We start from the raw sequence: 27,817 nt of genomic DNA, 5'->3' as shown, positions 1-27,817 counted from the left end.
TTTGACTCATCGTCGTCGACACTGGTGTCAGTATCAGTGTCGACATCTGGGTCTGCTTGAGGTAGCGGGCGTTTTAGAGCCCCTGACGACCCATGCGACGCCTGGGCAGGCACGAGCTGAGAAGTCGGCTGTCCCACATTTGGCATGTCGTCGATTTTCTTATATAAGGAGTCTATACGTGCACTCATTACTTTCCATAAGCCCATCCACTCAGGTGTCTGCCCCGCAGGGGGTGACATCCCTTCTAAAGGCATCTGCTCCGCCTCCACATCATTATCCTCATCAAACATGTCGACACAGCCGTACCGACACACCGCACACACACAAGGAATGCTCCGAATGAGGACAGGACCCACAAAAGCCCTTTGGGGGGACAGAGTGAGAGTATGCCAGCACACACCAGAGCGCTATATAATGCAGGGACTAACTGAGTTATGTCCCCTATAGCTGCTTTTTATATTATATATGTATTGCGCCCAAATTTAGTGCCCCCCCTCTCTGTTTTTACCCTGTTCTGAAGTGTAGATTGCAGGGGAGAGCCAGGGAGCTTCCTTCCAGCGGATCTGTGAAGGAGAAATGGCGCCAGTGTGTCTGAGGGAGATAGCTCCGCCCCTTTTCCGCGGCCTATTCTCCCGCTTTTTTCTGGATTCTGGCAGGGGAATTTACCACATATATAGCCTCTAGGGCTATATATTGTGGTATTTTTGCCAGCCAAGGTGTTTTTATTGCAGCTCAGGGCGCCCCCCCCAAGCGCCCTGCACCCTCAGTGACCGGAGTGTGAAGTGTGCATGAGGAGCAATGGCGCACAGCTGCAGTGCTGTGCGCTACCTTGGTGAAGACTGATGTCTTCTGCCGCCGTTTTTCCGGACCTCTTCTTGCTTCTGGCTCTGTAAGGGGGACGGCGGCGCGGCTCCGGGACCGAACACCAAGGACTGGGCCTGCGGTCGATCCCTCTGGAGCTAATGGTGTCCAGTAGCCTAAGAAGCCCAATCCGGCTGCAAGCAGGCGAGTTCGCTTCTTCTCCCCTTAGTCCCTCGCTGCAGTGAGCCTGTTGCCAGCAGGTCTCACTGAAAATAAAAAACCTAAAACTATACTTTCTTTCTAAGGGCTCAGGAGAGTCCCTAGTGTGCATCCAACCTCGGCCGGGCACGAAATCTAACTGAGGCTTGGAGGAGGGTCATAGTGGGAGGAGCCAGTGCACACCAGGTAGTCCTAAATCTTTCTAGAGTGCCCAGCCTCCTTCGGAGCCCGCTATTCCCCATGGTCCTTACGGAGTTCCCAGCATCCACTAGGACGTTAGAGAAAAGAGCTTTTTTAGAAGACTTCTTGATCCGAGGCACCAACAGGCTAAAGCTTTGACTGTTCCCAGGACGCACTGCACTGCCTCCTCTATAGCCCCGCCTCCAGCCACTGGAGCTCAGTTTGTAAGTTAGTGCCTGCAATGCAGCTCACTAAAAGGTGGGGCTGCGCTAGGCAGCCCTGAAAAGAGCTTTTTTAGAAGACTTCAAGGGCCGCAGCACTTTCTAAGTCTTTATGACATGTTGTGCTGCGGCTCCAACACCTCCCTCAGTGGCGCTGCATACTCCCGCGGCCTAGTTCCTGGGTACTTGCAGCGGAGACACACCGGTTTTCTTCAGGCACACCACGGCTGTTATTCTCCAGGATCGCGTGGTTGCACTTAAAGGGGGGAGTTAAGGCAAATTGCGATATGGTCACGATCCCAGGAGATGAACCGCGCTGCTGGCGTGGACACTGTCACACAGGGACCCCACTAAATCCACCAGGGCAAGGAGCATAGGTCAGATTTATTAAAATCCAGTTACAAAAGGCTCCACAGTACCCGGTGGTGAAGTCCAGCAGAGTTGATAAGGCGCTGACCTGTAGCCCCTCCTCAAGCTCCAGGCGCCATCTTTTGCAGGTGTTCTCGCCCTGGAGCTGCATCTCTCCCTCACTCCCTGAAGAGATTTTGGCACCATTACATAGCTGGGCTGATCTCCGGGACTGTTGGGCACGGTCTTCTCTGTAAATCCGCCTGTAACAGCAGCGCTGTGCATTCACAGACACTTAAGTATTCTACATGTAATTTTAGACAGTGTTCGTTAAGAACAAGTGTACTGCTATCTGAATATTTAGTACAAGTATTTTGTGATATACAACCAGTGTTTTCTGTGCATTGCCATATCTGTATACATACCTATATGTAATTACTCGCCCAGTGCAGTTTTATTGTTATTTATGATCATTCTTGCATTGTACCTGTGACTGAGCGTGCCTATAGCTGCTGTGTGCATTCCACTCTTGTGTATCACACATTTGCGATCACTATATTCAGGACCCTGGGGAACTAGGTGCGTCAGTGTCTCATATAAGATATAGTGCTACACAGAGTATACTGTTTGTATTTCTCACTGTGTTTTTTAGTCACCCCACACCACTTATATCCTCTGTTTGTGCTCAGTATTTACTGTCACAAAACACAGGGGATTATTTGCTGTTTTTTTTGTGTTTGTCTGGCTATATTGTACTATTACATCCTAAGGCTACATCCCACATGATGTCTGCTACACAGGGTGGGACGTCCGCGGACACTCCAGCATCATGAAGTTCTGTCGTTACGGATTCATCAGTGGGGGAAGTGTTAGCTGCTGGTTCAGGCGCTGGGGGTCATACATCTCCCAGTCCGTCTGAGGCACCTGTGGTCACTCAAGCCCCACCTTGGGCAGCTTTTTCAAATATGCTGACTACACTTGTAATGCGTCTCACACCCCCTGTGGGGCCTCCTGTGCCATTACAGCCACATATTGTCCCTGTAGTTAATCCGCCATGGGCGGATACTTTGTCTACCCAGTTACAGCAATTAAATCAGACTTTGGTTAGACAAAAGTCCACCCCACATCCCTCTGGGGCCAAGGGGTCATCTAAGCTGGCCATTTCTTCCTCACCAATCTACTAATATTTCCGTCAGACACTGATACAGTTGCTTCTGATGAGGAATCTACAACCCAGGTTGATGTTCCTGACCTTGTGGAGGCTATCAAGCCGATTCTCCAAATTGATGATGACATTGCACCTCCAGTTACATCTAAGAAACCTGATAAGTTTAAACGTCAGAAGGTTGCTAAAGTAGTTTTTATACATTCTGACCTCTTAATTGACATACGTCAGGAATCCTGGTCATCTCCAGGAAAGAAGTTTTCCCGGTCTAAAAAGATGCTAGCTCGTTATCTTATCCCTGCGTAGTTGAGCAACAAGTGGGAAACTCCACCAACGGTGGAGTCTCATGTTGCTCGTCTTGTGATGTCCTCTACTCTGCCTGTCACCACTGTCAACTCACTTAAGGAACAGTCAGATAAGCGTGTGGAGAGATGCCTGAAATCTATTTACACTCTTACCAGTGCTGTACATAGACCCACTACGGCTGCCTCTTGGGTGGCAAAAGGAATTGAAGCATGGGTTCAGGCAATTGAGGAGGAGCTACCTCAGACTTTTTCTGACACTGCCAGACAATATCTGTCCTATATTACCACAGTCTCTCACTATATTCAGGAGGCGGCCTCTGATGCAGGGATCATGGCGGCCAAGGCTTCTACTACGTCTATCCTGGCCCGCCGGATTCTGTGGTTGAGGTCCTTGAAAGTGGACCTGGACTCTAGAAAGACCTTGGAGGTACTCCCATTCAAGGGAGACATCCTGTTTGGGGAAGATCTGAATAAGATTGTGACTGACTTGGCGACGGCCAAGACTGTGTTTCTCCCAAGTACTAATCCTTCTGCTCCAAAGGCTAAGAGTGCCACTTTTCATTCCTTTCGACCTCTAAGTAAAGCAAAAGGTCAGCCGTACCCGAGACAGGCTCATACTTCCAAAATCAGTAAGCCCAAATCTAAACAATCCTGGGCCGCCCATCAGCAAGCTTCATGATGGGACAGGCCTCCCCCTGGGGGACCGCAGGGTAGGAGGCAGACTTCTGCAGTTCACCCAGGCATGGATGAAAACCACTTCAGACGCCTGGGTGCGGGAAGTTGTCTTATGGGTATGCAATCTCTTTCAAGAAATGTCCTCCTTGCTAGTTCTGTTCAACGGTTATCCCCTCAGATCCGTTGAAAGCGCAAGCTCTACATCTGGTTGTAAAATTCCTCCTGGAAACAGGAGTGGTAGTGCCGGTACCTCTGTCCCAGAGAGGCAGGGGATACTATTTGACTCTGTTTCTTGTTCCAAAACCGAATGGGTCTTTCCGGCCTATCCTCAACCTCAAATCATTGAACAAGTATGTAAGAGTGTCCAAATTCCATATGGAAACTCTGCGCTCTATTGTGCTGGCCATGGAACCCGAGGACTATATGGTATCCCTGGACATACAGGATGCTTACCCTGCACATACCTATTGCCATTTTGCATCAGCAATATCTGCAGTTTGCTATAGACAACCTTCATTTTCAATTCCAGGCTCTGCCATTTGGACTGGCCACGGCACCTCAGATTTTCACAAAGGTAATGGCCGTGATGACGGCTTTTCTCCGTCACCAGGGAATCAGAATCCTGCCCTATCTGGACAATTGCTGATTCTGGCGAACTATCAAGATGTCCTCCTCAGTCAACTGGAGATGTCGGTCAACTTCCTTCAAGCCCACGGGTAGCTAATCAATTGGAAGACGTCATCGCTGGTCCCTGCTCAGAGCATGGTGCACCTGGGGGCACTGCTGTACACACAAAGCTAAAGACTGTTTGTCTCCGGAGAAGGTCCTGAAACTTCAGTACAAGATCAGATGCTTCCTCTTTCGCCAGAGAGTGTCGATACACTCGGCGATGCAATACTAGGCCTTATGGTGTCGGCGTTCGACGCTCAATTTAATTCCCGCCCTCTGCAGAGGTTAATCCTTTCCAAATGGGACAACCTGCCTCATCGGATCAAATCTCAAATAATCTCCTCGACTCCGGAGGTTCGTCTGTCACTGAGCTGGTGGCTACAGGACCAACAGTTGAGCAGGGACCATTCCTTCTGGATCTCCAACTGGGTCCTTCTGACAACGAATGCCAGTCTGTGAGATTGGGGCAACACTCTCTCCAGGGTTGGTGGACCAGAGAGGAATCTCTCCTCCCAATAAACATCCTGGAATTGCGGGCAGTGTTCAATGCGCTGACACTGGCCCTGCCTCTGGTACAGAACAGGCCTGTTCAAGTACAATCAGACAACGCGACCACGGTGGCGTACATAAATCATCAAGGTGGCATGCGAAGCCGCATGGCAATGATGGAAGTGTCAAAAATCCTCCAATGGGCGGATCGCCATCTGCCAGCCATACCGGCACTGTTCTCAACTGGGAAGCGGACTTCCTCAGTCGTCAGGACGTACACGCTGGAGAGTGGAGTCTTCATCCCGAAGTCTTTCAACTCCTAGTGGACAAGTGGAGTCTACCAGATGTAGACCTAATGGCATCTCGACACATTCACAAGGTTCCAAGTCTTCGGAGCAAGGACAAGGGATCCTCAAGCAGCGTTTGTGGACGCACTGGCAATTCCATGGAACTTTCGACTGCCATACGTGTTCCCTCCAGTGTCATTCCTGCCCAGGGTAATACGGAAGTTCAAGCAAGGAGGACTACTACTTCTAGTCGCTCCAGCGTGTCCCAGATGGCATTGGTTCTCAGACCTGCAGGGTCTCTCGATAGAGCGTCCTCTTCTACTTCCTCAACGCTCAGACCTCCTCGTTCAGGGCCCTGGCCAGACTGGCTTTGACGGTGTGGCTTTTGAAGCATCACTCCTGAGAGCAAAAGGATTCTCTGAGGCGGTTATACAAACTATGTTGAAAGCCCGTAAACCAGCTTCGGCTCGGATTTATTATAGAGTCTGGAATTCTTACTTCACATGGTGTGCTGTTAAGAATTATGATGCATATACTTTCAAAACTTCCAGACTTTTGGCTTTTCCTTAACAAGGCCTAGACTCGTATATCCGCCTTGTTAGTGTGGTTTCAATGAAAAATTACGGCCCTTCCTGACGTTCACACTTTCACTCAAGGTGTTCTACAGATTCAGCCGCCCTATGTCCCTCCTGTGATTCCATGGGATCTGTCTGTAGTGTTGAATGCCCTGCAAGAGTCGCCATTTGAACCTCTTGAGTCTGTGGACCTTAAATGCCTTACGCTTAAGGTCGAATTTCTGTTGGCTATTGCCTCTGCTAGGGGGATGTTGGACTTAGCCGCTTTGTCCTGTTGTCCACCCTTTCTGATTTTTCACCGTGACCGGGCTGTTCTTTGAACTCGCCCTGGTTATTTGCATAAGGTGGTATCATCTTTTCACCTTAACCAGGAGATTGTGGTTCCGGTCTTCAACTCTTCTGGTCTATCTTCCAAAGAAAAATCTGTGAATGTGGTATGGGCTCTCCGTGTTTGTGCGCCTCCATCAGATTCCCTTTTTGTACTTTTTGGTTTTCACAAACGTGGCTGGCCTGCGAATAAGCAGACCATGGCCAGATGGATTAAATGGTGATTGCACAAGCTTATGCGCAGGTTGGGCTACCAGCTCCTGCTGCTATCAAGGCCCATTCTACTCGGTTGGTTGGACCGCCGTGGCGCGTCCGCTGAACAATTGTGCAAGGCGGCTACATGGTCCTCTGTGAACACGTTCAGGTTCTATGCCTTTGATTCTTCCGTCTCCCAGGATGCTTCCCTTGGACGCCTGGTTCTTGTGCCCGCTACAGTGCATCCCCTCCCATGAGGAACTGCTTTAGGACATCCCCAATGTTATTCCCTGTTGAATACCAGTGTACCCCGCTGCAGAAAAGGAGATTTATGGTAGACACACCATTGTTAAATCTTTCTGCGAGGTACACTGGATTCCACAGGGCACCCACCCTGGCGCACTTAGCTTCTTTGGGTTTGTATGGCATTAGCTGTTAGTCCCTTCTCCTGTCGTGCGAATGTGTTTCTATGTGACTAACATCTACCGTCTCTATTACCTGCTACTACATTGGACTGGTTAACAAAACTGAGCTCCAGTGCCTGGAGCCGGGGCTATAGAGGAGGCGGTGCAGTGCATCCTGGGAACAGTCAAAGTTTTAGCCTGTTGGTGCCTCGGATCAAGATCCAACTCTACACCCCGATGTTATTCCCTGTGGAATCCAGTGTACCTCGCAGAAAGATTTAACAACGTTAAGTCTACCATAAATCTTTTAATCATCTGACTTGCTCGCTTGAAGATCATTCTGGAAATATTAAGACAGAGGCCAATCCCAACACTTTGGAGTGATCTCAAAAATATTTCCAGGATCAGGCCCTTTTTCACCCAGGATGCAACTAAGGGGTCTATTTACTAAGCCTTGGATGGAGATAAAGTACCAGCCAATCAGCTCCTGTCATGTTATAGGTGGTGTTTGAAAAATGACAGGAGCTGGTCTGACCACTTTCTCTCTCTCCAAGGTTAAGTAAATAGACTCCTAAGACCCTTATCCACTCACTGTTACGTCCACCTCTCCTCTCCTACACTGGCTCCCCTTCCCTTTCAGAATCCAATTCAAGCTTCTCACTATCGTTTACAAAGCCCTCACCCATCTATATCTCTGACTGCATGTCCCTTTACATTCCTACCCGTCCTCTTTACTCTGCTAATGCATGCTGCTCCCTCTCCTGACAACTGATTACTTCATTTTAACGTGCTGCTCTCTCTCTCTGGAATTCTCTACTTCTCCCTATAAGAATCTCCACCTCTCTACAAAACTTTAAACGGACTCTCAAGGCCCACTTCTTCACCAAACCCAGCCAACTCTCATCCTAACCCTCTTCCATGCTCACTGTCTACCCCATCTGTGTCACCCCTATCTGCCTGCCCTTCCCCTTTAGAATTTAGGCTCTCACGAGCAGGGCCCTCTTCCCTCATGCGCCTTCCCTTCTCTTACTGCATACTCCCTTCAACGGCACCAAATCCCTCGGTTTTCTGCCACCGTAATACTTATTTCAGTGCCGTCTGCTGATGAAGCTATGTTTATATACCCTGTACTTGTCCTATATTGTCTTGAACTGTAAGTCACTTTTTTCTTGTTTTGCTTATTTATGTACTCTAACTGGGTACTGCGGATCCCTTGTGGGGTCATATAAAGGTTAATAATAATATCGTTCAGTCATTTGAAAGATGGCACATTGTGTGCACGCTATGGGGGTCATTCCGAGTTGATCGCTTGCTAGCTAGTTTTAGCAGCCGTGCAAACGCTATGCCGCCGCCCACTGGGGAGTGTATTTTAGCTTAGCAAGAGTGCGAACGCATGTGCAGCCGAGTTCTGCAAAAACAGTTTGTGCAGTTTCATAGTAGCTCTGAACCTACTCAGCGCTTGCGATCACTTCAGCTGATTTGTGTCCGGATGTGACGTCATACACTCGCCCAGCGAACGCCCAGCCACCCCTGCGTTTTTTCAGACACGCCTGCGTTTTTGCAAACACTCCCTGAAAACAGTCAGTTGACACCCAGTAACGCCCCCTTCCTGTCAATCTTCTATGCGGCTGCCAGTGTGAAGGAAAACTTCGCTAGAACCTGAGCACAACCACAAAGAGCTTTGTACCCGTACGTCGCGCGTGCGCATTGCGGGGCATACGCATGCGCAGAACTGCCGTTTTTTCACCTGATCGCTGTGCTGCGAAAATAGTGAGCGATCGATCAACTCGGAATGACCACCAATATCGTTTGTTCTGGAGAAATAGAATTACTTGTCTCTCTGATGTGCTGGCACTGGGGTGATTAATCCGCAAGGAGTACAATCTGTACGTGTGCCCTGCTGGAAGGAAACCACTGTTCCTGTCCACTTTGCTAACAATCTTATCCAGTTCTACACTGAATGCAACATTACCAGATAAGAGCAATGTTCACAGTCTTCTCAGACTATGAATCCACCTCCCAACTCCCAGTTTGGGGAGTAGAAACCACAACGCAGAAATGTAAGCAGACTAACACAATTATACACAGCTGCATCCCATGAATACTATCAAAAGTCCTCAGCAAGTATCACTAACCTGGGCCTCTCGGACTACCCCTATCAAGAAGTTTTTAACAAAAGAAGAAGATGAAATAGGTCTTGTGGAAGTACCCGTTACTACAGAAATAGATCAGCGGGATTCCAAATTTGAATAACATTGGCCTTGGAAAATTGTGCTACAGGGGCAGCCAATTTAGTCATATTCCCTTTAGGCCAGAGGTTCCCAAATGCGGTGTTCAAGGAACCCAAACGGTCCAGGTTTTAAGGATCACCAAGCTTGGCCACAGGTGACTTTTTTGTAACTCAATTTGTTTTAACCATCTGTGCCCTGCCTTGAATATCCTTAAAACATGGATTGTTAGTGAGCTTCAAGGACTGCGTTTGGGAACCTCTGCTTTAAGGTCAGCAACCTATAGGTAATGTGAAGTATTTGTTCAGAATTGATCCACACATCAGAGCAAACAGTAGGGGTGAAGGAAAAAAATAAAATAAAAATAGGATTTTGGTTACCTAACGGTAAATCCTTTTCTCGTAGTCCGTAGAAGATGCTGGGGTCCACATTAGTACCATGGGTATAGACGGGTCCACCAGGAGCCATTGGCACTTTAAGAGTTTGAGAGTGTGGGCTGGCTCCTCCCTCTTTGCCCTCCCACAAGACTCAGTCTAGAAACTGTGCCCGAGGAGACGACATATTTCGAGAGGAGGATTATACACAGATAGTGGTGAGATTCATACCAGCTCACACATACAAGGCACGTCAAGTCAACTAGCTTGAACTACTCAGCAACAGCAGAAACATTACTATCCAAGTAACAATGCAGTACTCAACTAAAACGAAGTTGTACTGAACCAGATAACATTTGCAGGAGAAAGACGCGCTGTGCGGGTGCCCAGCATCCTCTACGGACTACGAGAAAAGGATTTACCGGTAGGTAACCAAAATCCTATTTTCTCTTACGTCCTAGAGGATGCTGGGGTGCACATAGAACGGGAGGGAAAACGCTGAGGCTCCTGCAGAACTGATTGGCCTCTGATGATCTGAAGTTCAGTCAAAGTATCGAACTTGTAAAACTTTGCAAACGTGTTCGACCCAGACCAAGTTGCAGCTCGGCAAAGTTGCACTGCTGAGACACCCCGGGCATCCGCCCAGGAAGACCCCACCTTACGAGTAGAGTGGGCCTTAACAGATTTTGGACATGGCAGCCCTGCCGTAAAATAAACGTGCTGGATAGTGAACCTAATCCAGCGAGAAATAGTCTGCTTAGAAGCAGGACACCCAATTTTCTTGGGATCATAGAGGACAAACAGAGTCCGACTTTCTGTGACGAGAAGTTCTCTTCACATATCTTCAGAGCCCTTACGACATCCAAGGACTTTGATGTAATTGAGGAGTCAGTGGCCACTGCCACCACAATAGTTTGGTTGATATGAAATGCCGACACAACCTTCGGAAGAAACTGCTGACGAGTCAGGAGCTCAGCTTCATCTTCGTGGAAGATCAAGTAAGGGCTTTTACAGGATAAAGCCCCCAGCTCGGATACACGTCTACCAGATGCACAAGGCCAACAAAGTGACCGCCTTCCATGTAAGACATTTGACCTCTACCGCCTGTAGAGGTTCAAACCAATCCGACTGGAGGAACTGCAACACCACGTTAAGGTCCCAAGGCGCCGTAGGCGGTACAAAGGGAGGTTGGATAGGCAGAACTCCCTTCAAAAAGGTCTGAACCTCATGTAAGGGCAGCCAATTGTTTCTGAAAGAAAATGGATAGGGCTGAAATCTGGACCTTCACAGAACCCAAACTCAGGCCCATATACACTCCTGCTTGCAGGAAGAGGAAACAACGTCCCAGTTGAAACTACACCGTAGGAAACTTCTTGGACTCACACCAAGAGACATATTTCTTCCAAATACGATGGTAATGTTTAGACGTTACCCCTTTCCTAGCCTGTATGAGGGTAGGAATAACCTTCTTCGGAATGCCCTTCCGAGCAAGAATCAGGCGCTCAACTTCCATGCCGTCAAACGTAGCCGCGGTAAGTCTTGATAGGCAAACGGCCCCTGCTGCAGCAGGTCCTCCCGAAGAGGAAGAGGCCTCGGCTCGTCTTGCAGTAGATTCAGAAGGTTCGCGTACCAAGCCCTTCTTGGCCAGTCTGGGGCAATGAGGATCGCTTGAACCCTTGTTCTCCTTATGAGCTTTAGGATTCTTGGGATCAGTGGGAGTAGTGGAAACACGTACACTGACTGGAACACCCACGAAGACACCAGGGCGTCCACTGCAACTGCCTATGGGTCCCTCGACCTGGAACAATAACGTTGAAGCCTCTTGTTGAGACGAGAGGCCATCATGTCTATTTGGGGTAAACCCCAAAGATCTGTTATTTCCTTGAACACCTCGGATGGAGTCCCCACTCTCCTGGACGGAGATCGTGTCTGCTGAGGAAGTCTGCTTCCCAGTTGTCTACTCCTGGAATGAAGATGGCTGACAGCGCTAACGCATGCTTTTCTGTCCAGAGGAGTATTCTTGTCACCTCTGACATTGCTGCTCTGCTCTTCGTTCCGCCTTGTCGGTTTATGTAAGCCACTGTTACGTTGTCTGACTGCACTTGAACGGCCCGATTTCTCAGAAGAGGGTCCACCTGAAGAAGACCGTTGTAGACGGCTTAGTTCCAGGATGTTGATGGGCAGGCCGGCTTCCAGGCTTGACGACCGTCCTTGGAAGGTTACTGCTTGAGTAACTGTTCCCAGCCCCGAAGGCTCACATCTGTTGTTAGAAGGACTATGCACTGAATCCCGAACCTGCGTTCCTCCAGAAGGTGAGGCAATTGGAGCCACCAGAGGAGTGAAATCCTGGCCTTTGGCGACAGACAAATTCTCTGGTGCATGTGGAGGTGAGATCCCGACCACTTGTCCAGGAGATCCAGTTGGAAACTCCGAGCGTTAAACCTCCCGTACTGGAGAGTCTCGTAAGAGGCCACCATCTTTCCCAATAGGCGAATGCATTGATGAACCGACACCCACGGTGGCTTCAGGACATCCCGGACCATGGCTTGTATCACCAACGCCTGTTCGTGCGGAAGAAACACCCTCTGCACTTCCGTATCCAGGATCATTCCCAGAAATGACAACATCTGGGTTGGTTCCAGATGTGACTTTGGAAGATTCAGAATCAAACTGTGACTCTGGAGCAGTGCGTTGTGAGAACAATGGACTGCCACAGCCTCTCCTTGGACGTTGCCTTTATCAGCAGGTCGTCCAGATATGGAATGATGTTCACACCCTGCTTGCGGAGGAGAATCATCATTTCCGCCATCACCTTGGTAAACACCCTCGGTGCTGTGGAGACTGGAGAGGCCGAATGGCAGTGCCTGGAACTGGAAAGGACAGTCCAGCAATGCAAAGCGGAGATAAGCCTGATGCGGCAGCCAAATCGGACTGTGGAGATATGCATCCTTGAGATCCAGGGATACCAGGAATTCCCCTTCTTCCAGACCTGATATCACCACCCTGTGAGACTCCATCTTGAACTCCTTTAGAAAGTGGTTCAATGATTTTAGGTTCAGAATGGGCCTGTCCGAACCATCCGGTTTTGGTACCACGAAAAAGTTGTAATAGTAACCACTGTTCAGCATGTGAGGTGGTACTGGCACAATGACCTGTGCCTCTACCAGCTTTTGGACAGCGTCTTATAGTACAGTGCTGTTCTCCAACAGAGTTGGCAAGCCTGACTTGAAAAAGCGATGAGGAGGGAGACTTTGAAATTCCAGCATGTATCCCTGAGACACAACATCTACCACCCAGGGATCCAGGCCGGACGATACCCAGACATGACTGAAGTGTCCGAGTCTCGCTCCCACTGGCCCCACCACCGGGGCGTGCAGTCCACCGTCATGCGGAGGACTTTGGCGTACCCGAAGCAGGCTTTTGTTCCTGGGAACCTGCAGCGGCAAGTTTCTTGGACTTAACCAGACCTCCCCTAAAGAAGGTATTGGAAGTTCTGGCCTTTCTAGGCTTGTTAGGCCGAAAAGACTGCGTGGCAGATGAAGAAAAAAAAATAATCTTCGGAGCAGGTGCTGCTAAGGGAAGAAACGGAGACTTACCCACTGTAGCGGTGGATATCCACGCATCTAGAGCTTCCCCAAAGAGAGCCTGACCTGTATAGGGTAGGGACTCCACACTTCTTCTGGATTCCGCGTCGGCCGACCACCGGCGCAGCCACAGTCCCCGACGAGCTGAAACAGACATGGAAGATATTCCCGCAGCCATGGAACCCAGGCCTTTCATGGATTCTATCATAAAACCTGCAGAATCATGTATGTTGCGTAAGTACAATGCAACGTCATCCCTATCCATCGTATCCAAATCCTCAAGTAAGGTAGCCGACCACTTTACTATTGCCTTTGCAATCCATGCAGTAGCAAAAGTGGGACGTAATATGGCCCCTGAAGCAGTATACATTGATTTAAGCGTGTTAAAAATTTTCCTATCAGCCGGCTCCTTTAAGGCGGTAGATCCTGGAACAGGTAAAACCACCTTCTTTGAGAGTCTGGACACAGAGGCGTCAACAAATCGGCGGGTTTTCCCATTTTTTCCTATCCTCCTCAGGGAAAGGAAATGCCACCTGAACCCTTTTAGGGATCTGGAATTTTTTTCCAGGGTTTACCCATGCTTTTTCAAATATAGCATTCAATTCCTTTGACGCAGGGAAGGTTAGCGAGGCTTTTTTATTTTCAGTGAAAAAAGCCTCCTCAACCTGCTCAGGTGTGGTATCTTTAACATTTAACACATCCCTGATAGCCTCTATCAACAACTGCACCCTCTTTGCAAGAGATGCGGACCCCCACAACACATCCCCATCACCATCTGTAGTGTCAAAATCGGTATCCGTGTCGTCTTGTGTGACATGCACAAGCACACGTTTGTGGGGGTATATAACGGGGCGTCCTGAGGTACCAGAACCGGGCCATACTGCCATAGAGCTCTGCAATACCTGGGTTGCAGAATCATTACTTGCAACCCTGTCGGAAATCTGAGAAATCCAAGATTTGATAGAGGAAAACCACTCAGGTTCCCTTGATGGTATCTGTGCTAAACCAGTGCTATCCTGATTACATGGAATTGGATCATCCTGGGAGGATAAATCATCTGCAGCATATGACACGGTGTCCCTGGACATAGCTAAAGGAGACCATCAAACACTCCACACACACACGCACACGCACACGTGGGGGCAGACAGAGTCGTTCCCCCCCCCCCCCCAAGAATGGCATGAGAAAGACAGAGATCGGAGCCAACCCACACACAACGCTTTCAGCAAAGGGAGACCCCTTGTCAGCGCAGACTGTGTCCCTTAATAGGAGACACAGTCTGTTTACAGCCTCCCCTCCCACTTATACAGCCCCCTGGTACCGTGTGCTGACAGTTGGAGCTGCTGTGGAGGGACCTGTTCTTCCTCTCAGCGCTGTGCAGGCAGGAAAAATAGGATTTTGGTACTTACCAGGTAAATCCTTTTCTTTGAATCCATAGGGGGCACTGGAGTACTCTTGGGATATGGACGGTTTCCGTAGGAACAAGGCACTGAATATTAAAATTTAGAACTCTCCTCCCCTCCATATCCCAGAGTACCTCAATGTTTTTACGGAGCCGAACAGGAGCGATAGAGAGGTTGACAATGGAGAATTACATATAACAGAACGGACAACAATAAAGTTGACACACAACGTGACTGACAACTAAACAGTTGGCACAATAACCGATAGAACTTGAAACTTGAACCAGTCGGTGAGAATGTGTTACCATACGATTCCCTGAACTTACCGCAAACTAGGTAAAACTGCTCTGGGTGGGCGTCCAGTGCCCCCTATGGATTCAAAGAAAAGGATTTACCTGGTAAGTACCAAAATCCTATTTTCTTTTTCATCCACTAGGGGTCACTGGAGTACTCTTGGGACGTACCAAAGCTTCCCCCGTGGGCGGGAGAGCAGTTTGGCACCTGTAACACTAGGCGGCCAAAGCTAGATGCTGATGCCGCAAACGTATCAAACTTATAAAAGCGCACAAACGTGTGCACTGATGACCAGGTAGCCGCACGGCAAAGCTGCGTCGTAGAAGCCCCACGACCAGCTGCCCATGAAGTCCCCACAGAACTTGTGGAATGAGCTGTTACTGATGTAGGCGGCTGTAACCTAGCATGAAGGTAAGCCTGACGTATGGTCAGTTTAATCCATCTGGATAAGGTCTGCTTAGAAGCTGGCCAACCCATCTTGGCAGCATCATACAGAACAAACAACGTATCCGTCTTACGAACTGTAGACGTTCGGGACACAAACGCGTAATGCGCGTACCACATCCAAGGTTCCAGAATTTCCTGTCAACACAGGAACTACTATTGGTTGATTGATGTGAAAGGATGACACTACCTTTGGTAGGAAAGCGGGATTCGTCCGAAGTTCCGCTCTGTCATCATGAAACACCAAATACGGTGGCTTGCATGACAAGGCACCCAAATCGGAAACACGCCTTGCCGAAGCCAAGGCTAGTAGGAAAATTGTTTTCCAAGTGAGAAACGTAATATCCACTTGGTGTAAGGGTTCAAAATATGAAGACTGTAAGAAATCTAAAACCAGATTCAAGTCCCATGGCGCTGTAGGTGGAATGAATGGAGGCTGTACTCTGAGGACACCTTGCAGAAAAGTGTGTACAGATGGCAATAGAGCCAATCGTCTTTGAAAGTAAATTGACAAAGCAGATACCTGCACCTTTAGTGTAGATAAACGCAGTCCTCCATCTAACCCCGTCTGTAGGAATAACAAAAGACGGGATAACTTGAAAGATGATGTCGGAAACTTCCGATCCTCACACCAACCTATATAGGCACGCCAAATTCTGTAATAATGAGCTGCCGTAACTGGCTTCCTAGCACATAACATGGTTGGTATAACCGATTCTGGAATGCCCTCTCTCCTTAAGAGGGCGGTCTCAACAGCCACCCCGTCAAACGCAGCCGCGCTAAATCGGGGTAAAGGAACGGACCCTGTTGTAACAGGTCCGGTCGAAGTGGGAGCGGCCAAGGCTCGTCTGCGAGTAGTCCTCAGAGATCCGAGAACCAAGCTCTCAGAGGCCAATGAGGCGCCACTAGTATGACTGTGACCGACTCTCTTTTGATCCGTTTTAGCAACAGAGGGAGCAGCGGAAACGGTGGAAACAGGTACACGAGGCTGTACGGCCACGCGACGGTGAGAGAATCCACCGCCTTTGGATCTCGCGTTCTGGACACATACTGGGGCGTTTGGTGATTGTGGCAAGATGCCATCAGGTCCACTTGAGGGTAACCCCACCTCTGGGCCAACATGTGAAACACTTCTGGATGTAATGCCCATTCTCCTGGATGAAAATCCCGACGGCTGAGATAATCCGCCTCCCAGTTGTCCACTCCCGGAATGAACACTGCCGACAACATCACTTGGTGACGCTCGGCCCAACTGAGGATTCGAGCTACTTCTTGCATTGCCATGCGGCTTCTCGTTCCTCCTTGTTTGTTGATGTATGCGACCGCCGTCGCATTGTCCGACTGCACCTGGACAGGCTGAGACCGAAGAATGTGCACTGCTTGTCGTAGCGCATTGTAAATTGCCCGGAGTTCCAGGACATTTATAGACAGCAATCTTTCGTGAGCCGCCCAGAGACCCTGGAGCTGACAATTTTGAACTACAGCTCCCCAACCTCTGAGACTCGCGTCCGTCGTTAGAATTATCCAATTCCAGGCGCCGAACCGTTTCCCTGCGGTCAGATTGTGTACATTGAGCCACCAGAGTAGAGATACCCTGGCCCGTGGCGACAACCACACTCTGTGGTGAATCTGCAGATGCGAGCCCGACCACTGTGCGAGCACATCCAGTTGAAAAGGACGTGAGTGAAGTCTCCCGAACTGAAGCGCTTCGAAAGCCGCCACCATTGTGCCTAAGAGGCGAATGCACAAATGTACCGAGACTGTGCGTGGCTTGAGCACCAATCGAACCAGATGACGAATGATCTGTACTTTCTGTTCTGGTAGGTAAATTCTTTGATTTACCGTATCGAGAATCATACCTAGGAATTGCAGTCGTTGAGACGGAATCAGATGTGATTTCTTGAAGTTGACAATCCAACCGTGCTGAACTAGGACATCGTACGTTAGCAACGCATGTTGGAGGAACATCTGTTGAGACGGAGCTTTGATGAGCAGATCGTCCAAGTACGGAACTATTATCACTCCCAGGGATCTGAGATGAGCTATCATCACAGACATCACTTTGGTGAATACCCGAGGCGCTGACGAGAGGCCAAACGGTAGAGCCTGAAACTGGTAATGGTTCTGCCGGATTGCAAACCGCAAGAACCTCTGATGAGGTGGCCAAATCGGAATGTGTAAATACGCATCTTTGAGATCCAGCACAATCATGAATTCCTGTGACTCTAAGCCTGCAATTACCGACCGCAGAGATTCCATCTTGAATCTGTAGTAAGTGACGTACTGATTGAGGCCCTTTAAGTTCAATATTGGCCTGACCGAGCCATCCGGCTTTGGTACCACAAACAGACTGGAATAATAACCCTGCCCCTGTTGGTGTACAGGGACCGGAATCAAAACTGCTGACTCCAGCAAAGACTGAATGGCAAGTTGCAGAACCGCCCGTTTGTCGTCCGACACAGGCAGTCCTGTCTTGAAAAACCGCAGTGGCGGGAGACAGTCAAACTCTATTTTGTAACCTTTGAGCACTAAATTGCGGATCCACCCATCTGTGGATGTCTGGAACCACGCCAAATGGAACGTCTGAAGGCGTGCTCCCACAACTGGAGATCCAAGATGGGCTGGGAGTCCGTCATGCCACTGGCTTGTCGGTGACCTTAGCGTCTTGACGACTGGCGTTGGTTTGTTGGAAACCACGCCCTCGACCCCGTCTACCGGCCGTGGCTGGTCCCCTACCACGGCCTCGAAAGGGCTGAGGCCGAAATGATTTGAACGCCGGGCCCGAGTATTTCCGCCTAGGTGCCGTTGGAGGCAATGGTAAGAAAACATACTTACCACCCGTGGCCTCAGCAATCCATTTGTCCAATTCAGGACCAAACAACTTCTCGCCACCGCAAGGTAACGCCTCTATACCTCTTTTGACCTCCGCCTCTGCTTGCCAAGAGCGCAGCCAGAGTGCTCATCGTGCTGCAACTAGCGACGATGAAAGGCGAGAAGTGAGCTGACAGACGTCAGTAGAAGCTGTACATAGATAATCAGCAGCTTCCCAGATTTGATCAGCGAGAAGAATAAGGTGATCGTCATGTAGGGCAGACTTGAGTTCTGTTATCCATACCATGAGCGCCTTAGTTACCAAAATGCCAACCAACCCAGGTCTAAGCAACACTCCTGCTGCTACATACATGGATTTTAGCATAGCTTCAATTTTACGGTCTGAAGGGTCTTTAAGCGTAGTAGCCGTTGGTACTGGTATGGTTAATTTCTTTGTAAGTTTAGACACAGACGAATCCACCAATGGCGGATTCTCCCATGTAGCAGTCACAGACTCCGGAAACGGGTAACTACACTTAAATCTGCGAGGTATAGAAAACCGTTTATCCGGATTCTTTCGTGTTTCCAGTAACATCTTATTAAGAGATTCCGAAACCGGAAAACACATCGGAGTCCTCTGTCGTTTAGCAAAGACGACTTCATCATTTGTCAGAGGCTCCTCAGATTCTGTAAACCTCAGAGACTGACGCACCGCTCTGATGAGATTATCAATGCCTGGGCTGTCAAAATCTTCACCATCGGTCTGCTGGTCTACTTCGCCCTCCTCACAGTCATCTTGAGCAGTGAGGTCTGGCATAGAATCATCAGACTGTAACATAGCAGAAACTGGTAAATCAAAAGACAAAGTAAATTTATCCCTACTACCCAAAATGGACTTAGACTGTTGGCAAAGCTGAGACCCCTCCGGTAGTCCTAGCGGTCTCACCCTAGGCTTCCCGCTCCTGTCGAGCGGCGGCCAATTCTGATTGCAATCCAGCCATGACATCTGCTAGCATAGCCCATGGAGGGTCCGGGGATGAAACCGGCTTAGACAGCGGAGCAGAGATTGTATTCGTAGCTGAATCCACAAAACATACTGCGCATGTGGTAGAACCATCCGGTAACACACTGTCACAGACATGGCAGTGCTTTTTTGGTTTTGCCGGTGCCTTACTCATTATGCAGACAGACAATACAACATACAAAGACAGACAACCTTCACGACTCAGTAAATAGTACTAAGGTGTCTCTCTCTCTCTCTCTATATATATATATACATATCTGGCAAAGTGTAGTGCACGTGGCCAGTACTATATGAAACTGATCCCAAATTCCCACAACACCCCTGCGCCTCCGGTGGAGTAGAGATGTAGTACAGGAACGTTCCGGAATCACAAATTGGAAGACAGGAAGCAAGATTAAAATGGCCACCAAGCCTCACAGTGCAGGGTATATGTAACAAGTGCAGCTAACCCTGTAATATAGGCTTAACAGCCTATTTCATCAATGTCACCCCCCTTATGCAGCCCTCCGCTAATGTCATCTCCCCCCCCCCTTCTGCTCCCTCCCCCGTGGCCCGTGTACCGCTGTCTGAGCGGGAATTACCGGGGTGCGGGTATCTCACTCCCAGCGCAATCAGGGTGCAGGGAGCCGGGGAGCGCTGTAATGGAGCGCGGTCCTACAGCGGCGGCCGGCGGGTGCGAGCGGCGGCCTCAGTGAACATTGTCCCCACACAGCGGGGCAGCAGCGTGCGCTGACCGCCCCGTACCCCAAGCATACCTGACTCCAGAGGCGAAGGCTGTGACGGGGCTTCTATCTGTAAGCTCCGTCCAGCTGTAGCAGCAGTCAGGGAATGAGCTGCGTGTGGCTGTGAGGGTGCTCTTTGTGAGGACCGACACGCCATGCGCTGCTCCGTGCAGCGGCACTATCCCGGACCCAAGTTTTTACAGAAACTGGGAAGGGATGTGCTGTGACCAAAAAATGTAAAAGTAGAAGAAAAAAAATTAAAAATAAAAATATTCAAAGTAGTGTGGTTAAGCTCCACACAAGCCTGTTGCTACGAGAAGCACAGAAAAAACACTGAGGTACTCTGGGATATGGAGGGGAGGAGAGTTCTAAATTTTAATATTCAGTGCCTTGTTCCTACGGAAACCGTCCATATCCCAAGAGTACTCCAGTGACCCCTAGTGGATGAAAAAGAAATAGCGCTGGAACGCTGCTGGCTCCGCTCTGAGAAGAAGCTCCGCCCCCTTCATGGTGCGTTCTTCCCGCTCTTCATAGATTATACTGGCCAGAGGTAAAACTTGCTGGCTGAGATCCGCTGACCACGACAGACTTGTGGACCAGTGTGGGGGTAAGCAATGGCTCAGGGCGCCCCTCACAGCGCCACACCATGTGCCTCTGAACCTTCACAGGAGCGCAGTTAATACTGCTCTCCCTCCCCGTTTCGCCGCCATCTTCACACCGGCCTCCCGCTTGCTAGGGGGGGTCGGTGTCTCAATCACCACTCTTCAGCACTAAGGGGTTGGCGGCATGCTGCTGGGGCGAGCGGTCCCCTATGGCAGAGGACGATCAGACCCCTCTGGAGCTCAGTGTCCAGTAAGCGGAGACAGTGGCTCAGACCCCGCAGGGCGGACACTCCTCCCCCCCCTTAATCCCTCGTTGCAGGCAGGCTGTTGCCAACAGCCTCCTGTAAAAAAATAAACTCTAAAAATAACTAACTAGAAAAGCTCTGTATAGCTCCCCTAGCTGTGACCGGCTCCTCCGTGCACATTTTCTAAACCAAGTCTGGTGGGAGGGGCATAGAGGGAGGAGCCAGCCCATACTCTCAAACTCAAAGTGCCAATGGCTCCTGGTGGACCCGTCTATACCCATGGTACTAATGTGGACCCCAGCATCCTCTAGGACGTAAGAGAAATAACATCTCTCACCTTGTCCTATCATTTACAAAGCAGCTGCTTACACATCAATGTGGACTGGAGGTGAAAATTTAAAACAGCATGCACAGTCAGTGTATAGCATGTCGGGCTTTACACTGACTGAGCGCAATTTCAAATCTTCAGATCCAACCTGCCAGGAAGTAGCAACTTACAAAAGCTGCCCCATCGTAAATGAAGTCTTGTGTATCTGGTGTCTTGTAGCTTCCTCTCCTCAATGTCCAACTTCCTCTCCTCAATGTCTACTTTGCCCTCTTCCTTGAAGGAATACTCAGAATCACACTCCAAACGAGTATTGAGTAAGAACGAGATAGGCTCTTCTGGAGCCCTGTCCCTGCAACCTCTCTAAATGGGAATAAAATGTAACCGTGGCTTGTGCTCAAACCAACTTGTCAAGTAGCCTAGGACCAGACTATCCTTGAACAAGTTAGCTGTTAACTTTTCAAGCAATACACAAGCAATCCGTGACAGACTACCCACTGAACTAGCATTCCACAAAGGTATAAAAGGTTAGTGATGAGACATCCAGAAATAGATCTATAATTATTCCCCTTCTCATACATTACAGATATGGAGGAGAAAGAGGCAGACACACAGTACACAAAGAAATAAACACTAAAATTAATCACAGAGCTTCTGAAGCAAAATAGCAATAAAGCCACCAGCCACTACAGGATGATCCACTCAAGAGGATGCAATAATGACTGCACCTCCTCTGCCATCTCCAGTCTGCCCACAACACGGAGACAGTCACTATCACTGCTCAGAGAGGTCAATTTAAAACAACCATGGAGATGGATTAAAAAATAAAAGTTAACTAAAATAATGTCACCTGTGAGGGTTTTGTTGGTGTCTGTAGGACACAAATCCAAAGCCAAGATGCCAGGGACACTGGCACTGTGTAGCCCCTGTAAAAACAAACACAGGTTAGTGATTTGCAGCCCATTAAACTAAGATAATAAGGCAAAGAAGTATATGCTTACCACGTGGGACGAGACTTGGTGATACTTGCTCAGCTCCTCTGGTTTCACTAGATCCTCTGGGACAGTCTTGCCCCGCTGCCAAGAAACATAATAAATTAGGCAAATATCGCTAAAATAAGTATTTCAACTGTTCTGTTTTCATAAATACCCAACAATGTAAAGGAACTTAATAGGTCTTAGTTGATTTAACGTTGGCACCATGACTGGAAAACATTAATCATATATAGGCTTACCATACGAGGCCTTTAAACCGAGACACTCATGAATTACACAGGTTCAGTGGCTGATTAAAATCAGGTGAAATGCAGACTTGAAGTCAGCCACCGAACCTGTGTAATTCATAAGTGTCCCAGTTTAAAGGGATAGTATGGTAAGCCTATTCATATACTATTCAACAGGAGGTCAGGGTATGTAAGCACAGCTTTCAGCAGTGCACAACTCTGGAGGTTGGGTTTTTTTTCACACTTATGGGCTAACAGCTGCAATTGTTGTGGCGACTATGTTCAAACTCAAAGTTATGTGCCCCTACCATTTGCCTTAACAACAGACATCAATGTTATTTGTTATGAAAGTGCAGACTTGGCAAACTAGACAGACAAAGCTGTGTTTAAAGGTGGCCATCCACTACTCAGACTTGTCTGAACTGCAGATAGCATCAGATTTCTCTTGAACTCTACCGGGAGCGTCCCTAGAATTGGATCAGACCCTGGCTTTAATTTTAATTACATTCACTTCAGATATATCTGATGCAATATATCATGTGCCAGATCGCATCAGATATATCTGATGCACACATGCTACATGCGATTGATCTGATGCTGCTGCTGCCGCTGTTCCCCCTCTTGGTGGGTGGGAGTGGTCAGGGAGATGCCAGTCAAGTGACGCTTCAGATGAATCTGATCAGATACATCTGAAGTAAAAAAAACAATCCGATGTGCACCTGATTTCTTCAGATTCAGATAAATAGTTGGGGCAGCCTCAGAGATCTGTAGTTCAGATATATCTGACACGGGAGTGCGCATCGGATCGGAAGAGCCATGCGATGTGACACCTTTCTTCAGATATGACGGTCAGATGTGTCGAAATCTGAAGAAAACTGCCCAAATCGGACTAGTGGATGGGGGCCTTAAGGCCTATAGTAGTTATCTAAAAATCAATCAAATAAGACTGTGAAGAGGTATTACATTTTAGAATGACAAACATTAAGCAATCTAATGGATTTACTTAATGTAAAAAGCCACTTCATATATTGGGCAGCGTGGTGTAATGCAGTTTCCCAAAGTCCGCCATTACAGTCCAGGTTTGAAGGATATCCAAGCTTTAGCACAGTTGATTTAATTAGTACCTCAGTCAATTTGATTGAACCATCTGGACTTAAGCATGGATATCCTTAAAACATGGACATTTGGGAACCTCTGGTGTAATGGATACTGCCTCACAGTCTTGGGTTCATACCCCACCACAATCCTAAATGTGTGGAGTTTGTATATTCTCCTAGTGCTTGTGTGGGTGTCCTTCAGTTACTCTGGTTTCTTCCCACAATCCAAAAATTTACTTTTAGGTTAATTGGCACCCCCCTCCCCAAGGAAAAAAAAAAAATGTTTCCCCGTTGTGTGTATGCAGAAGGAAATATGGATTGTAAGCTCCACTGGGGCAGGGACAGGCATTAAAGGCTAAATCCCTATAAAAAACAATGGAGAATGTGTGCTCTATATTGAAAACTGGTAATAAATAAAAATATTGAAAGGTTGCCTGTTATACAGGATAATTGTTACTCAGTTTCTTATTGATACCCTACAACAATTTTGCACTCAATAGCCAGTCAACCAATGCAGGCTAAAGGGTGCCCATATGAGAAATTACCAAGGCCATGTGATTGATAGATGTACTAAATCCACTCCTGCATATTTTTGTCTCTGTGCAGGATAGCGATCGGTGAAACAAGAAACAAAGGCATACACTACAACTGCTTAGAGCAGGCATTCCCAACCACGGTCCTCAAGGCACACTAACAGTGCATGTTTTAGTGATAGCCAGGCTTCAGCACAGGTGACTGAATTAGTAGCTCAGTTATTTTGATTTAACCATCTGTGCTGCAGCCTGGATATCACTAAAACCTGCACTGTTGGTGTGCCTTGAGGACCGTGGTTGGGAATGCCTGGCTTAGAGAAACCATAATCCAGAGCAATATCTTTCAGAAGCTAGGTAAAATGGTCAACAGCATAATGTCGAGCGCACAATGTAGACACTATACCACTATGTTTCTGGTTCTAATGCCAATACAGCAAAAAATAGGATTTTGGTACTTACCAGGTAAATCCTTTTCTTTGAATCCATAGGGGGCACTGGAGTACTCTTGGGATATGGACGGCTTAGCAGAAACAAAGGCACTGAATATTTAAATTTAGAACTCTCCACCCCTCCATATCCCAGAGTACCTCAGTGTTTTTTACTGAGCGAACAAGAACTATAGAGAGGTTGACAATGGAGAATTCCTATCACATAACGGACAACAACAAAGTTGACCCATAACGTTACTGTCAACTAAACATTTGACACCATAACCGATAGACCTTTATAATTTGAACCAATCGGTGAAAATGTGTTACTATAAGCTCCTCTGAGCTTAATACAACCCAGGTAAAACTGCTCTGGGTGGGCGTCCAGTGCCCCCTATGGATTCAAAGAAAAGGATTTACCTGGTAAGTACCAAAATCCTATTTTCTTTTTCATCCACTAGGGGTCACTGGAGTACTCTTGGGACGTACCAAAGCTTCCCTCGTGGGCGGGAGAGCTGTTTGACACCTGTAACAGTAGGCGGCCAAAGCTAGATGCTGACGCCGCAACCGTTTCATAACGTGTAAACGCGCACCAACGTGTGCACTGAAGACTATGTAGCCGCGTCGTAGACGCTCCACGACCCTCTGGTCATGACATTCCCACAGAACCTGTGGGATGAGCCATTACTGACGTAGGCGCCTGTAACCTAGCCTTAAAGTAAGCCTGACTTGTAGTCATTTTTATCCAACTGGATAATGTCTGCTGAGAAACTGGCTAACCCCAGTTGGCAGCATCATAGAGAACAAACAACGTATCCGTATAACGAACTGTAGACGTTCGGGACATATAGACGCGTAATGCGTGTACCACATTCAGAATTTTAGAATGTGCTGTCAACACAGGAACCACTATTGGTTTATTGATGTGAAAAAAAAAAATAAGAAATCGGAATTCGTCCGAAGTTCTGCTTTGTCATGAGAAAACCCAAATACGGTGGCTTGGAATACAAGGCACCCAAATGTGAAAACAAGACCCTTGCCGAAGCTAAGGCTAGAAGAAAAACGTTTTCCAAGTGAGAAACTTAATTCCCATTTGTTGTAAGGGTTCAAAATATGAAAACTGTAAGAAATCTGAACCCAGCTTCAAGTCGCATGGCGCTGTAGGTGGGATAAATGGAGGCTGCACTTTGATGACACCTTGTAGAAAGGTGTGTACCGATGCAATAGAGTCAAACGTCTTTGAAAATAAATTGACTACACAGATACCTGCACCCTCAGTGCAGATAAACGCAGTTCTCCATTCCACCCCGTTTGTAAAATAACAGAATACGGGTAACTTGAAAGATGATGTCGGAAACTTCCGAGCTTCACACCCACCTATATAGGCACACCAAATTTTTGTAATAATGAGCTGCCGCAAGCGGTTTCCTAGCTCATAACATGGTTGGTATAACCGATACTGTAATGCCCTATTTCTTTTCTTAAGAGGGCGGTCTGAACCACCACCCCGTCAACCGCAGCCGCGGTACATAGGTAAATAGGGGTAAAAAAAAAAACGGTCCCTGTTGTAACAGGTTGGACGTATTATGAGCGGGCAAAGATCGTGTGCGAGTATTCCTTGGAGATTCGAGAAGCAAGTTCTCCGAAACCCATGAGATATCACTAGTATGACTGTGACGAACTGTCTTATGATCCGTTTTTAGCAACGGAGAGAGAGAGCAGCGGAAAACGGTGGAGCCAGATACACGAGGCTGCATGACCACACGAATGTGAGAGCCTCCCCCGCCACTGCCCTTGTGATCTGTCGTTCTGTACACATACTGAGCGTTTGTAATTGTGGCGAGATGCCATCATGTACACCTGAGGGCAACCCCACCTGTGGATGCACATGTGAAACACCTCTGGATTTAATGCCCAGTTTTCTGGATGAAACTCCCGACGGGTGAGATCATCTGTGTAACAGATGTCCACTCCCGGAATGAACCCCGTCGACAACATCACCTAATGGTGTTCTGGGCAATTCAGGATTCGAGCTACCTCCCGCATTGCCATGCGGCTTCTCGATCCTCCCTGGTTGTTGTGTATGCAACTCCCGTTGCGTTGTCTGACTGCACTTGGACAGACTGAAAGCGAAGCATGTAGTGCATTGTAAATTGCACGGAGTTCCAGGACATTTATAGACAGCAATCTGTCGTGATCCGTTTTAGAACCCTTGTCGCTGTTTGTAACTACAACTCCTCAATCTCTGAGACTCTCGTCCAGAGTATATACACCCTCGGCCCGCTGTGGGAAACGCGAGTGAAACCCGGCGAATAAAGCGCTTTGAAAACACATCATTGTTCCTAATAGGCGAATACACCAATGTACCGCTAGTGTGCGTGGCTTTTGCACTAATTGTACTAGATGGTATATTTGTTCTTCGTGGTGTAGTAGGTAAATCTCTTTGATTTACCGTATTTATAATCATACCTAGGAATTGAAGTCGTTTAGACGGAATTAGATGCGATTGTTTTTGAACTTGACCTGCCACCGTGGTGTACGTTAGTAGCGCAAGTAAGAGGAACCTCTGTTGAGACAGAGTTCTTATGAGCAGATCGTGTAAGTATGGAACGAATGTCACCGCCAGGGCTCTGAGATGAGCTATCATCACCAACATCACTTTGGTGAATACCCGAGGCGTTGACAAGAGGCCAAACGGTAGAACCTGAAATGGTTAATGGTTGTGGCGTATTGCAAAACGCAAGAACCTGTGAAGCGGTGACCAAACCTGAATGGGTAAATACGCATTGTGAAGATCAAGCGCAATTATGCAATCTTGTGGCTCCAAATATGCAAGTACTAACTGCAGTAAATCCATTTCCAAACTGTAGTAAGCGACTTGCTGATTGAGACTGCGACGGAGCCCTCCGGCTTCGTTACCCCAAACAGAGGGAAATAAGTAACCCTGACTCTGTTGGTGTACCAGGTTTGGAAATAAAAACAGCTGAAACCAGCAGATACTGAATGGCAACCTGCCAAACCGCCTAATTTCGTCCGACAGAGGCAGTCTTTTAAACTGTAAATAGCGGATACATCCATGAGTGGATGTTTGGAAACCCGTCAAATGTAACGTGTAAAGGCGCGCTTCCACAATTGGAAATTCTAGATGGCCTGAGAGGCCGTTAAGCCACTGGCTTGTTGACTTTAGCACCCTGGCGTTACAAGTCGTGACTGTTTTTGTACCACAGCCTTGAAAAGACTGAAGTCTAAAGGGATTAAACGTCGGGCCAAAGTATTTTCGTTTTGATACCGGAGGTCTGAATATCAAATTTAGGACCAAACAACTTCTGGCCTTGTTTTGGTGAAACTAGCGACGCTGAAAAGCGAGAATTGAGGTAACAGGTGTCAGCAGAAGCTTTACAGAGATACTCTGCAGCTTTTTATTAATAGTGATCGTCATTGATTCCATACATAGAGCGTCTAGTAACCCAAATGTATCCTGGGTGTTTATAATGTTTGTCACAGACGAATTCACCAATGACGGATTGTCCCATTTAGATGTGGAAACGGGTAAATAGAGTTAAATGTTAGTCAGATATTGTAAATAATAACTCTTTGAAGATCTGTGAAAATCGACAGATT

General features: G+C 48.0%; 1 protein-coding gene across 1 annotated transcript in view; it reads right to left on the bottom strand.

Annotated features, from left to right (window-relative positions):
- PRPF19 (pre-mRNA processing factor 19) overlaps positions 1-27,817 on the bottom strand; it is a 157,329-nt gene that overhangs the window by 48,515 nt on the left and 80,997 nt on the right. The window contains exons 8-9 of the mRNA XM_063958555.1: positions 21,918-21,992; positions 21,767-21,842 (exon numbers count right to left, since the gene is read on the bottom strand). Coding sequence (XP_063814625.1) covers positions 21,767-21,842; positions 21,918-21,992 — 151 coding nt within the window. The remainder of the gene's footprint in view (positions 1-21,766; positions 21,843-21,917; positions 21,993-27,817) is intronic.

Source organism: Pseudophryne corroboree, chromosome 3, assembly GCF_028390025.1.
Source record: "Pseudophryne corroboree isolate aPseCor3 chromosome 3, aPseCor3.hap2, whole genome shotgun sequence".
NCBI lineage: Eukaryota > Metazoa > Chordata > Amphibia > Anura > Myobatrachidae > Pseudophryne > Pseudophryne corroboree.
The sequence above is the reverse complement of the archived record's forward strand: the minus strand, read 5'-3'. Positions and strand labels throughout refer to the sequence as shown.